Source organism: Protopterus annectens, chromosome 14.part0, assembly GCF_019279795.1.
Source record: "Protopterus annectens isolate FY-2018-M chromosome 14.part0, PAN1.0, whole genome shotgun sequence".
Classification (NCBI taxonomy): domain Eukaryota; kingdom Metazoa; phylum Chordata; order Ceratodontiformes; family Protopteridae; genus Protopterus; species Protopterus annectens.
The window spans coordinates 64639946-64654561 of NC_056748.1; the positions used below are offsets into that span (position 1 = coordinate 64639946).

Below are 14616 nucleotides of genomic sequence, written 5' to 3' on the forward strand. Positions count from 1 at the left end.
AAATATGTATTATATATTGTATATATGTTGCAGTTTACCTGTTCTTAGTTTGCTATTTAATACTTACAAGTTGTTACTGCACCTTTTTGCTACTGTGTATTGTATTTTGTTAACTTGGAATTATCTAGCTTTTCTTTGTACTATGTAGTCTGAATTATGTAGTTTATACTTTGTACTATGGAGCTTTTCTCCCCGGGCCTCCACTGAAAATGGGCCCTGAGTCCAGTGGACCTCCCCGGTCACCAAACTGGAAATAAATAAATAAATAAAATAATAAAACTTTCATTTAAAAGGCTCACTGCTGCTTTTCTGCTGTGATAAACATGTCTGCAGTTGTTTTCTACCCAAGTAGTGTGGGTAGTTGTAGCATTGTCCATATTCAGGCTTGTGTTTTGGGCCTAGTTATTTGTTGGCAGAGGCTGTGTGTCTGAACACATGTTCCAGACCATCTTAGTTTAGCCAAAGCCAGTCTGGCATTTCAGTGAGAGGGAAGTGTTTATGGTCATTGGCTGATTGGGGTTACCTGGATTACTGCTTGGAGTAGGCACCTAATTGGTTCTTGCGAGCTTTTTGTAAAGTTATTTCAGGTTTCAACTTTCTGTTACTTAAGATGTTCATTTGTGAGTGTTTCTGCCATTTCACACTGAGCTAATCGGAGGAAAGGCACTAAACAAAAGTGATCTGTGATATAGAACATTAAGTATCCTGTCTTTTGCTTATTTTTACGAGTTATTTATAGCACTTTTATTGTCTGCTGCATACTTTTCTAGCTAGTTTCACTATGTGTGAGGTATTAACTGGAAATTTTCTACAATTAAGCATCGGTTTGGGTTTGTTTGTTCAGATTTTTGTTTCCCACCCTCCATCCCTATTGGTATCCTGTTCTTATACTTGGTGGCTTTGCAGTTGCCCACCCCTACTGCAAATGTGATCTGGGACGCTCCTCCCAGTCTAGTGTCATTACCTCATTCTACCTAGTACAGGGAGAACATCTGAGAAGGCCAACCTACTTAGTTTCTTAACTGAATTATCTTCTGCTCCTCCTTTCTTCCCTTTCCACAAAAAAAAAAAGGTCTAAGCTTGTTTCCTGCCTTTCCTGTAAGTAGTCTAGTCCAGATACAGATTTTCTGTATCCAGGACTGTTTGTAAGTTTCTGAGCCCCCAAGGGAAGCCTTCTAGCTTATCAGTGGGAGTGGTAAGCACTAGGTAGCTCATCTATCTATACATATATATATATATATATATATATATATATATATATATATATATATATATATATATATATATATATATATAAAAGGGTTAAACTATTCCCAGCGCCATAAAGTCTGCTCTTCAAATTTTCCCTTTGAGCTAGCTAATTTTTAGTTTTGGCACTCAAATCTGTTTCTTTGAGCTCAGCACTTGTTCAGAACCCGGTGTTAGCACTAAATAAGCTACAAATTACTACAGCACTCAACTTTCTTCACTTGTCAAGAGGAAAACAGTTTTTAGTACTTAATAAGCACCTATCCAGGCATGTCTAAGGGTCAGCTCCCGGTGTTTTCTCCTGTCTACCTGATGAATCTGGGCATCTTGGGGCAATGCAGCAATTGCCTCATGTACACAGATAAACCTCTCCTCCTACCACCCAACACTACAACCTGTGAGAGATGCACTTATATAGCCAAACTGTAAGCAAAGCTCTCCACCCAAGACTGGATTAGACAGTCAAGAGGAGAAGGTAAACACTTGCACCACAATACATTCACATAGCCCTCAAAACCTACACCACCAAAACACACACCTACATTTCATGGAGGCTCTCAATAAAAATCTGCCCAAGCAACAGGGGTCCTCCAAAGCAGAAACGCAAGCATCTTCCACCCCCCCCCAACACAACCCAAATGACACATAGTCCACAAACTCAGTGTGCCACTCAACCACAGCCCATAAGGCATAACAACATACCCAACACTCTAGTCATAGGTGACTCAGTAGTGAGGCACACTGATGGTCCACTCACCAGGCTAAACAAGGAGAAAGTTACGGTCAGTTGCCTGTCGGGTGCCAAGATCCGCCACATAATGCACGCACTCAGGTCACTTCACAAGTACAAATATGACTCGTCATTGTCCATGTTGGTGTTGATGACCTGAGACGTACCTCCCTGGGCTACATGAAAAGAGACATGGAGGAGCTGTCTGATCTTGTAGCCTAAGCAGGTATGACCCTAGCCCTGCGTAGCATCCTGCCATCACCCAGAATGATACCACAGTACAAGAACAAAATGATTGACTTCAACAAATTGGCTAAGCTTCTGGTGTCATTCTAAGGGGATCCAGTATCTGTCTGCCTGGGATGACATGATTGACAGACCACAATGCTTTGCCAGAGATGGCCTGCACCTGTCACCCATGGGATTCCGGATACTGGCTAAGACTCTTGCCACCCCTATAGTGCCTTTTATAGGCAAGGCTCAAATGACAAATTCACCACTCTAACAGGTACAAGCAAGCAAAATCTGAGGGTAATTCTACTCAATGCTAGAAGTTTAAACCTCAAAATACACCCACTCAAGGCACTCCTTAAAATGGAGAACATTGACATCTGTGCAGTGACAGAGACCTGGTTCAAGGCTCCAGAGAGCACCCCTGCATTACCAGGCTATAATTCATACCACACCTTTCAGCCACCTAACCTGGACCGAAACATTAAAGGCGGAGGAGTGTCCATATTCATTAAGGATATCCACACCTCCAGGCTAGTTGCTCAACATAAAGCATCCAATATTATCCAAGCCCAACTAACTCTGGGCAAGACCGCAATCCAAATTGTACATTACAGATCCCCCACCATGCCCCAGGATTCCCACAACATTTCTTGATACACTGGAAAATATTAGGGTACAACCTAATGCCCTAATAATGGGCGATTTCAACTAACCTACCATTAAATGGGAAAACTACTCATGTACCAACTCTTTTGCTCAACATTTTCTGGAATTCATAAATTCCAACACCTTGGATCAACTTATCCACACCCCCACCAGGGGCAGCAATATCCTAGACCTGGTCATTACCAACATGGGCAACCAGTGTTCCACACCAGAGGTCAATTCCTCAATGGTCAGATCCAACCACAAGCTAATCACCCTAAACATCCACATCCTGCCCCCACCCCCAATTAGGAAAACCACCGTAAAACATTTCTCCAAAGCCAACTTCACGCTCAAGACAGAAGTGGCAAACTTCATGACACCCATGCAGATGGACAACAGAGATACGACTGCTGAATCCTACACAAATGCGCTTTATAAGCACTTACATGAGCGCATGGATCGTGCAATCCCGAACAGAACCAAGATGTTATCCTCCAAAAAAATGGAAGCCAATCTGGTGGTCTCCTGCCATAAACAAACTCTACAACAGAAGAAAGAAACTTTTGCAAGAGAGAGTAAAATCCTATGACTGGAGGAACTCCCTGGTCAGCCTCAGTAAGAAGCTGAGATCCCTCAAAATCCTCCAAAGCTAGTTACGAAAACAAAATCGCCACTGACTCGATTCTAAAGACAACCACAAAGCATTCTATAGCTATGTAAAGAATCTCAAAGGCAACACTCAGATCTGCTCGGAGTTACAGCACAATGGCACTAACTATACAGAACCGACGGATATTGCCAACATCCTGGCAGATAGGTTCAGTGCTAACTTTATCCCCCTCACACCCCCTAATTTCTACACTGGAAGAATGCAAAGTTCCTGTAATCAGAGCTGCACAGGTAAAAACCACACTCTCCAAAGACAAGAACACAGCATCCATGGGACCTGACAACATCCCAGGTTGCGTTCTACATGAACTACAGAACGAACTGGCACCCCACCTAAGTACCATGTTCAATCATAGCCTTACCTCAGGCTTTGTGCCCACTGAATGGCGCACAGCGACAGTTATCCCACTCCACAAAGGGGGAGCCACCACGGACCCTGGGAACTACCACCCCATTAGCCTGACGAGCCTGGTCTGCAAGGCTATGGAACGCATCATCATGGAACTTATAAACAAGGACACTGGTAATCTCCAAACTCTGAACCCCACCCAGTTCGGGTTTGTAAAAGGCAGATCATGTCTCCTAAACCTGATAAGACTTCTTTGAAGATGTCACCAAAGCCGTAGATGAGAGTAAGGTGGTTCACATAGCCTATCTAGACCTCGCCAAGGCTTTCGACACCATACCCCACTCTGGAATTATAGATAAACTCACTAAACTAGGTACAAAATGTCACAAGACGGGCTGCCATCTGGCTCAGTGACAGAACCCACACCGTGAAAGTAGCAGACTACAAATCAGACTTCAGACCACTGACAAGTGGAATATCACAGGGTTCAGTCCTGGGTCCTCTCCTGTTTGGTATCTACTTCTCTGAAGTACATGCTAACACAGAAGGTCTTTGGCTAACGAAGTTCGCAGATGACTGTGAACTAGGAGTCATAATCGAAACTCCTAACAATGTGGACATCCTAGAAAAGGGCTTCACTGACAGATGCCTGGTGTCAAAGCCATGGCCTCAAGCTCAATGCCAAAAAGTGCATGGTCATCCCTTTTGGTAAAAACTCTGTACCCCTGAACTACCACATAGGCGGTAGTCTACTTAACACCGAAAGTGTGATAAGAAACCTTGGGACACAGGTGGACATTAGTCTCTCCTTTGATAATCACATCGCCACAGTAGTCAGGAAATCCTTCTACGTGGCACACCTCATCACAAAAGGTTTCTCATCCAGAAAAAAAGAGGTCATTGTTCTCCTCTACTCGTCACTCATTAGACCCATTATAGAATACAGCGCCCCTTTTGGTATGTACCTCACAAGACATCTACAACAACTGGAAAGACAGCAGAAATACCTCACAAAGAGGATTACTGGCCTCAAACAGATGCCCTACGCAGACAGTCTCAAAAAACCTCCAGCTTTACTCCGTCACATATCGCCTACTCAGAGGTGATCTCTGCCTAACATACAAAGGTATGTCAAACCCAGAGGTGTTGGACATGCTCCACTTAAAGAAATCCCAATCCCCCCCGAGCTACATGCATCAGGGACTTAAACCTTGTTACAACGATAAACAGAACATGCTGGAGGGACAGATTCCTGTCCCACAGACTTCCCATACCGTGGAACAAACTGGCTATCTATATCAAACAAAGCTCCTCATTAGCATTCAAGAAAAATCTTGATGATTGGATGGGAGATAGGAAATTCACCCTGGGGATCACTTCTGTGGCTCTGCTCGATAGGGGCACAAGAAAATAATTTTCTTGGGTGGCGAAAGACAGGGTACCTTTTTGGATAGGCTTATATAGACCCCAGGGCCAATAACCTAGTACCTACCTATGAATCTTTGAACTTCACTATAAAAATTATTTTGCTTACATCAAAATAGGTTCACAATACATCTGACTCCATCTTGATCTCTAAATATATTAAACAAGGTGAATCTGAATGATTGTGATTCTTCTAATTTCCATTTTTAATGCAATACAAACATACTAGAAGAAATTAGGACTTTGTTTCAATGAAAATAAAACTAAAATATTGCTTGTAAATTGTAACACTGATGAAACAGATAAGACATTTTATAAATACTGTGTAGGAGATGGGATAACCTCAACAGACATTAAAAATATATCAACTCTTAATTGCAACACTAATAACTCCATACAAGAGTTTTAATTTTTTTTTTTTTTTTTTTTTTTTTACTATGAAAGTGAGACTTTCTCCAATTAAAATAATAATCTCTCCCTCCTCCAAGTGATATTATAAAAGAATATTATTCCTTGTTCTTGAAATTTCTCTGATTGTCTAATAAATCATCACATTAGATACTGGACATCAGACGGTACTGGTGTTCCAGATTTAGAAATATATTCAATATTGTCAATTACTAAGACAATATGTTTTTGGTTAAACAATAATTATAATGCCAAGTGGAGAGAGATTTAAGGAAATATTTGGTTAAAATTTAATCATTTTGTAAAATCACATCACTCTAGAATACTAATTAATTTTCAATAGCTATTAAAAGACTGGTTTATTTTTACTTTCCGAGAAACAATCAATTCCTATTACATTAACATATTAGTCATCACTAAAAAAATAATTTAGAAGGATCCAGAACATAAAGCATGTTTTTTTAACAATTTCCCCTATGTGTGTGCCCTGTCATCATGGGTTGGCACACTGTTCACTATTGCCTTGCACTCAGTCAGTACTAGGAAATGTGCCAGTTCTTCTGTGATGGTGCATCAGACTAAGCAAGTGATTACAAAACAAATGAAATAATATAACCTAGTTGTACTTCATAGGTAAGTACTAGGCTATCTGCCCGAAGGCATTTATAAACCTAGCCGGAATATGTTGGCTTTCGCCGCCCCCTTAGATTAGCTCCTTATGCCTCTGTCCAGCACAGCCAACGAAGTGATCCCCGGGGTAAACTTTGTTTGCCATCCACTCATCAAGGTTTCTCTCGAAGAGGGTTATCAAGCAGCTCTGCCTGATGTAGATTGGAATCTTGTTCCAGAGCATGGGAAGTCTCTGGGACAGGAATCTATCCCTCCAGCAAGCCTTATTTATTGTTGTGGTGAGGTTTAGATCCATAGTGTGTGTGGTTCGAAGGGATATGGTTTTCTTTAGGTGGAGCATGTCCGTGAATTCGGGGTTTGACATGGCCTTGTATATCAGGCAGAGATCACCTCTGAGTAGGCGGTATGCAACAGAGTACAGCTGGAGTTTCTTCAGTCGAGCTGCATAGGGCATATGTTTGAGGCCAGTGATCCTCTTGGTGAGGTACTTCTGTGGTCTATCCAGCTGTTGCAGGTGTCTTGTAAGGTACATCCCAAATGGGGTGTTGTACTCTATTGATGGGTCTGATGAGTGATGCGTAGAGGGGCACAATGACCTCTTTTAATCTGGATGCAAACCCTTTTGTGATTAGGTGGGCCACATAGAAGGATGGCAAGCCAGCACCGGACAGCAACTAGAGGAAAGGGTCTGAATGATTCTGTACCTTTAAAACCGGTATTGCAATCACGAAGTTTAAGGTGTTAGTACTCGTGTGATTTTACATGTATATTTTACTGGAGCTGAGGAAGCACCCTGTTAAAGTGCGAAAGGGCTTATCCTGTGTTTGCTTTTGTATTTAGTTTTGTTTTTACATACGACTGCCTGACTGGTTTGTTAGTGCATACATTATTCATATTGGAGTTCCTCACTACAGCAAAAACAGATAACCCTTGCTAGGCTCTGAATCATTCAAACTTAGCATGAACCCTCAAGATGCGTTTACCTTAGGTGTGGGTAAGCAAATGAAGTGGAAATGAGAATACAGCCACATAACAAATGTGCAAACAAAACCCAGCCAGCCAAAAATAAATAAATAAATAAATAAATAAATAAATAAATAATAAAAAAAAATTACAGGGATATCTAAAAATTCCCTTTAACAAGGAATCACGTGTTTGCTTATTATCACAGTCTGAATTGGTGTAATTAGGTAAATTAAAACACTTCGTACTTTACCTGGAATACATTACTCTCCCACATTACTCATACTCTTGGATCCCTCAAATTATCCATGGTATGGTCCAAGTTATTCTCACTAGTGTTGACCATGGGATGGGTAAGGCCAATCTAACACCAAATGGGATGGGTTAAACTGCCAAAAGGGAAATCAGCTGGGCTTAAAATGGCCTGTGAGGTCAATTTCAATTCATATAAGTGTGTGTGTGTGTGTGTGTGTGTGTGTGTGTGTGTGTGTGTGTGTGTGTGTGTGTGTGTAGGTATTTTTGTGTATATACATACAAAGCAATAAAACCAGAGGAAGTGCAAGTACACATTTCCATTCATATACTAATTTTTATTTAGTAACATACTTCTTATCTTTTTAACCATTTCTAACTAGGTAAGTGGGCTGGATCCTAGACTTGTTCTCACCCATGACCCAGACTCACTATGCAGTATTTACACAACATTAAGAGAAAGAACACTTTCCTTGCCTTGAAAAGCAACTGAACAGAAAAAGAGGAACAAGCAAAAGTGTATCAACAAACCCCTGCAACCAAAACTCAGATGAATTACTGTAACAGAGGTTTTCTAGTGGCAAAAAGTACAGTTGTGTACCTACCATAAATGTAGATGTTCGAGTGTATTCACTGTTGCAGTCATTACACTTGGGTTATCCTGCTGGCAGGCTACCCGCAGTCGGCCTGAATTCCAAAGTCTTGGTTCGGCGTCGGTTGCTGTCGCCTCCTCCCTGACGTCAGTGCGCCAGGGGTATAAAAGATGCAGCCGACGCTATTTTCTTCTGTTTTTCTTGCCCCAGATGTCAGGTGCCCCCAAAAGGGTAGGCTAAAAAAATTGCTTATAAAAGCATGCACTAAAATAAACAATAACTTCATCTACAAGCAAATACACCACATAGGTTGTATAGGATAGAGAAGTACAGATAGGTCCCAGCAAAGAAAGGGGGATGGTGGGTGGGTAACCTGGACTGCAAAGAAAGGGGGATGGTGGGTGGGTAACCTGGACTGCAACAGTGAATACACTCTAACATCTACATTTATGGTAGGTACACAACAAGGCCCTGCAAGACTGCAGTGGCAAAGCCTGCTCTGGATTTAGAGTAAAGAGACAAGTGGTAGTGCTTAGTAAAAGTATGCACTGAAGTCCAAGTTGCAGCCTCCAAAATATCCTTGGTTGGTACTCCTCTGAGGAAGGCTGCTGACCTGGTAGAATGTGGTCTAATGCCCTTAGGCACTGATTTGTCATGTTGTGAATAGCAGAAACAAATGCAGTGTCCTATCCATTTTGAAATAGTCTGCTTTGAGATCGCCTTTCCTTGTGATCCTGCAGCATATGCCACCAAAAGTTGCTCAGTCTTTCTGAAAGCTTTAGTTTTGTCCAAGTAGAAGCATAGCTGTCTGTGTATGTCCAAAGAATGCAGAAGTTTCTTGCCTTTATTCTGCGGGTTTGGGTAAAAAGTAGGCAAATGAATGGTTTGGTTAAGAGCTACACTGGACACTACCTTAGGCATAAATGTTGGGTTTGTCCTTAGAGAAACCCTGTCCGGATGGAAGACAATAAAGGGTGCCACAGCCATTAATGCCTGTAACTCAGAATCTTCTTGCTGAAGTTACTGCTAGGAGCAGAGCTGTTTTCCAGGATAAGAATTTTATCTCAGCTGTATTGGCTGGCTCAAAAGGAGGAAGTGTGAGTTTTTCCAAGACAAAATTAAGGTCTCATGCAGGTATTGGTGCTCTCCTTGGAGGTCTTATGTTTTTGGCCCCCTTGAGGAACTACCTAAGTAATGGATGATAAAATAGGTGGGTCTATATTGTAATGAGCTGAAATGGCAGAGGCATGGATCTTCATTGATGAAAAAATTTTTTTGTTGGCCAATTTCTGCTGAAGCAAGGGGGCTGTACCTGTAGGAAATCTTTGACTGTCTGCATAGAGTTTGCCTTATCCTCCATTTTCTTTAAGACTTCTTCTACTTTAACTCCAAAAAGAACATCCTGCTGTAAGGGAGCATCTAGAAGCTTTGCTTTAACATGATCAGACAGAGTTTGTTCCTTTAACCAAGCATGCCTACGTATAACAGACCCAGTGACAGTTGCTCTACAGGAAGCCTCCAAAGAATCAAACCCACATTGTAAAGTATGTTTGCCCACCTGTTCAGTTGCATGCAACAGATCCTGCATTTCTTTCAATTCAGACTGTTGAGGGAGTGTGCTCATTTTTTGTTTTAACTGAGACATTAGAAATTGCTGATATTTTAGCATGTGAAACTGGCAGTTTAGTGCCCTCATAGCTAGAGTGGCTGAGGTGTAAACCTTTTTCCCCCACCTGTCTAGTGCTCTGGAATCCCTTTCAGAGGGTACAGGATTTTTTGCCATAGAAGCCTTAGTCTCTGGATCAACAACAGGACTTTTATAAAGAAATTTGTGGGAATCAGGCACTCTATAGTATCTGTCAGGTTTGGCCGGAGCAGGAGGCAGAGAATCTGGGTTCAAACTGGATTCTAAGTAAACATCATCCACAATGTCTAAACCTGGGGGGATGGCAAGTGGTCTGTGCTGGGGGAGTAAAAGAAACTCCCTGAGCCTTTTCTTTGAGTCAGAGTAGTCCTGACCTTCCCAGTGAAAATGTTCCCTCATAGTGTGTAAAGTTTCCCCAAAGGAGTAGTCTTCAGGAGGAGAAGCTGAGGGAATGGAATCTTCAGCATCAGAATCTTCATAAGGGGAAAAAGAGTAATCTTGGTCCTCAGAGGAGCCTGAGGAAATAGACACTTGTTCAGAAGAGGCATAATCTTCTGCTTGTCTAGGCCTTTTGTTGGGAGGGGGTTGGGAACCCCCGATTAAAGAGACCAAATCTTCAGCCATTTTGAGCATCTGTTTCTTAGGCATGGGGCCTTGAACAGGGGACTGAAGTGCAGTCTTTTTGGGTTTAATAGGAGTCTTAGTATACGTTTGTATGGTGAGCGTCGGTCTGAAGACGCCTTCAGAAACCGAAGGTGTTTCTGCAGGACCAACATCTTTTTCAGCAGTGTCGTTGGTAGGTCCTAAACAAAATGGCTGCGTCGGCCTAGTACTTTCCGCCAAAAGTTCCGAAGCGGTCTCTGGTTCCAGATCTGCGGTAGTCAGGGGCTGCGTCAGAGCCTCACTGAAGACTGGTGAACCGGAGACCGGACCAGCCGAGGCCTCGGAGTCTGGCTTGGGTCTAGGCTGCCTGTCCTTATCCTTGCGTTTTTTGTGCACGCCGGTAGTCGGTTGCTCCAACGGCATAGTGTAGTTGAATTTTTTACCGAAGTAGTGTCGTGCGAAATCAAAGCGTCTTTTTATAGTACGCTTATTAAACCTAGCACAAAAATGACAACTAGTGACGTCGTGGTCTGGACCTAGGCAAGGTATGCAGTAAGAATGAAAATCCTTATGAGGTATTTGCTTCCCACAAGAAATACAGTTGTTAACTTTTTCTGACATCGGTCTGAGGCAAGAAAAGTTTCCCCAACACGGTACTTAGCTTTATTGAAGACTTCGGATCTGAAATTCGACTTTGCAAATCTCAGGAGTCGGCCGACCGGCACTTGCGAAATGCTTCTGCTTTGGGCAGCGCGCGGCAAGAAAGACTGGAGAAAATGGCGTTGGATGCATTATATACACCCCTGGCGCACTGACGTCAGGGAAGAAGCGACAGCAACCGACGCCGGACCAAGACTTTGGAATTCCGTCCAACTGCGGGACCGCCTGACGACAGGATAACCCAAGTGTGATGACTGCAGCAGGGTAACACGATGAACATCTATTTGTCACATGGTTATCACGTCTTGTGAATGACAAGGAGTATGCACTGCACCATCAGAAGAGTGACAATAATTCCACCTGTCGATATACACTGGTTGATGACCATCCAGACAGATGTCTTTAGACATATTCCATTTTAACCATACATATATATTTCTAAACATATATATTTATATAAACAGATACATGCCTGTGTGTACATGTACACACACAAATATGTACATGTACATGGGTCTGCATGCGTGTGTGTACGTATGTGTACGGACATTTTGCATGAGACAGAGAACTATTCCATTTAGCTAAGTATGATTTCCAAAGGCTCACAATATCTTCGCCAAGTGACTACCTGTTTTCACACACACACTGAAAGCTGCTACCAAGATGGCACCCAGTAGAGCCTAGTGCCTGCCACACGCCCTTCTCCTTGGGACAGTAGCAGTGTGTGGCCAGCTCTGTTCTGCCTTCCCTTGGTCCACCTTTCCCCTCCAGCTCTATCAGGCACCTCAGCTGCCAAGTAAACTCGCTTCACCTGGGCCATAGGCAGGACTTTATCCCTCAATATTTACTGGAAAGGTCTTCTCTGTATGCATCAAATACAACTGTTCATGTAATCTAGACAACAAATACATATATTACTACAGTGTGAAATGCTGGCTTTATCAGCTGCTGTGCCTTAACTAAGAATGTTGTCCTGCAAAGCTACAACACATCAGATATGCAGACCTTTCTCTGCATGTCTCGTACAACTGAATGGCATTAACATACTCACTTCCACTGTTGTAGCAGTTTTCTGTGTCTTCTTCCCAATCAAGTCAATCTGCTCAAATTTTGGCCTCATGTACTTCTTGGCTACATCATACACCCAACTTGGACAGGTTGCTGAGAACAGCAAGGTTTGTGGATTCTCAGGTGAATCTAAAAAACAAATACTATATAAATGCATTGCATCTACAAGAGTCACATTGTGGTTATGTTACTGTCACTTGGAGAACAATCGACACCACTGAGAAGGCCTTGGCCAGTCTGGCTAAAAAAGAGCACAACTGTGTGAAATAACAATATGCCACAAAATAGCTCTACAAAATCCCCAATGCTCCTACAGAAAATATAGTGATACTGAAATTGCTCTAAGGAAATACACAGAATGCACATGAAAACTCCTTCATACTTTTTTCTTCATGATCCAAAGTAGTCCAATTCTAATTTCAAACACTAAAACAAGACACTGAAAAATGCAAAGACATGGTGTCCCTATGGTCACAAGATTTTAGTACGTTTAATATACCTGGCAGCACTCCATTTATGGGGTGTCAAATGTGTTGAGAAGCTGGAGAGCAACTGCCTGCAACTCTGACGGTTAAATTTAAATGAGAAAAATCTGTAACAGAACAGATCTGGCCTTACTTTGTCCTGTTTACATAATTCTCACACATTTAAGCTGCTAAACAGCGACACCGAAGACTGCAAATTCATAACCATACTTAAGCTATAATCATGACAGTGCTGTATGTGGTCTGCCTTTGAACCTGTGTACATTTCATTAACACAAAAAGCAGCCCACACAACTAGTGCTACAGGCACGAAGTGGAACAAACAGCTATCAGCACAGCTGGACTGAATACATTACAAGATAACCAATGAGGATAAGCCATGCTTAAGTTTTGGAACGTGAACTTTTTAATCTTCTCCTTTTTGCAAACTTACATGGGTTCTGAAATCCGCAAATGATGCCTAAACTAAACATCTGTTCTACTGTTCTGAGTCAGCCTTCTTAAAACAGACTTTGAACATTATGTAACATGGTTCTTTCATGACCAGAAATTCAGTACCACCAAATATGATTTTCAAAACAAACCAATTAGGACACTGTGAAAAATAAAACTCAGGAGAAAAAGAAGTTATGTACTCACCATAACGTTCCATCTGAGTAGGTAACTTAATTTTTCAGCAACCTGTGGGTATCGGATCCGACCTGGATCCGAGCCGGCAGCTTTCCAAGCTAGAGATCCGAGCTCCAAGCTCCTTCCCCTTACCCATAATATCCTGCTACCTCCTTCCAATCCTCAGATCGCGTTTGCCCATCTATATAACCTCACAACGACAAAACAACCACCTGAAGAATCCTACCCTAAGGATTAACAAATGACCTGAAAAACCATCCTAGGGTTCAGGTAATCAGAACCAGGTTAGGGGGAAGGAGGGAGGGTCGGTTGCTGACAAATGAAGTTACCTACTCAGATGAAACGTTATGGTGAGTACATAACTTCTTTATTTGAAGGAGGTAACTTCATTTGATCATCAACCTGTGGGACAGAGTCCCCAGCTACCAAAAAACTTGGGAGGTCCTCAAGGAAGGATATTCCGGAGCAGTGCAGAGCCAAAAGCTGCCCTTCCTCTAGACACTAAATCCAATTTATAGTTGGAGATAAAGGTATGAGAGGATGCCCAAGTAGCCGCAGAGCAAATGTCATCCAAGGGAACTCTCTACCAGAATGCAGCAGATGTAGCCATAGAGTGGGTAGAATGGCCATGAACCCCTGTAGGCTCTGGCAGGACAGATAGTTTGTATGTGAGCAGAATGCAATTTGAAATCCATCTGGCCAGAGTCAACTTCGACACAGGCTTACCCAAGAAGGGTTTTGCAAAGGAAACAAAGAGCTGATCAGACTTGCGGAATGCAGCTGTTCTGTGTAAATAAAAACTTAACTGTCTATGAACATCTAACAAATTAAGTTTGTACTCCTTTTTTGTTTTGATAGTTAGGGAAAAAACAGAGATTAATGGACTGATTGAGATTCGCCTCTGAGGCCACTTTAGGTAGAAAAGATGGGTTAGTCCTGAGAGAGACCCTGTCCCTATGGAAAACAAGATACGGGGCTTTAATACAGAGGGCCTGAAGCTCCAACACCCTTCTAGCTGAGGTAATAGCTACCAAAAAGACAGTTTTCCAGAACAAGAATTTCAAATCAACAAAAGCTGCAGGTTCAAAAGGTGGTCCAGTCAGAGCCTGAAGGACCAAAGTTGGATCCCATGGAGGGCCGCACATATGTGTTTGAAACTGATTTCAGAGTGGCCATGCAAGCCAAGAAAGTCTGTGTCCTCGGCTGACATGGACTCAGGGGGAGACTCAGCATATTCCTTCACCAGATCCTGCTGAAGTCTAATTACATGGGACAAATAATTCAGCACCCTTATGGAAAAGGTAGCTGAAGCAAATATCCGCTTCCCGATGTGATCCATCGTCCGAGACTCCTTATCAGGCGGATGGATCGAGGAA

The 14616-nt window shown here is 42.4% G+C and overlaps 1 protein-coding gene across 1 annotated transcript in view; it reads right to left on the reverse strand.

The window, feature by feature from the left end:
- The window catches only part of DDX21 (DExD-box helicase 21), an 835772-nt gene that overhangs the window by 561397 nt on the left and 259759 nt on the right, over positions 1-14616 (reverse strand). Inside the window, exon 7 of the mRNA XM_044055776.1 lies at positions 12109-12254. Within this exon, the coding sequence (XP_043911711.1) occupies positions 12109-12254 (146 nt within the window). The remainder of the gene's footprint in view (positions 1-12108; positions 12255-14616) is intronic.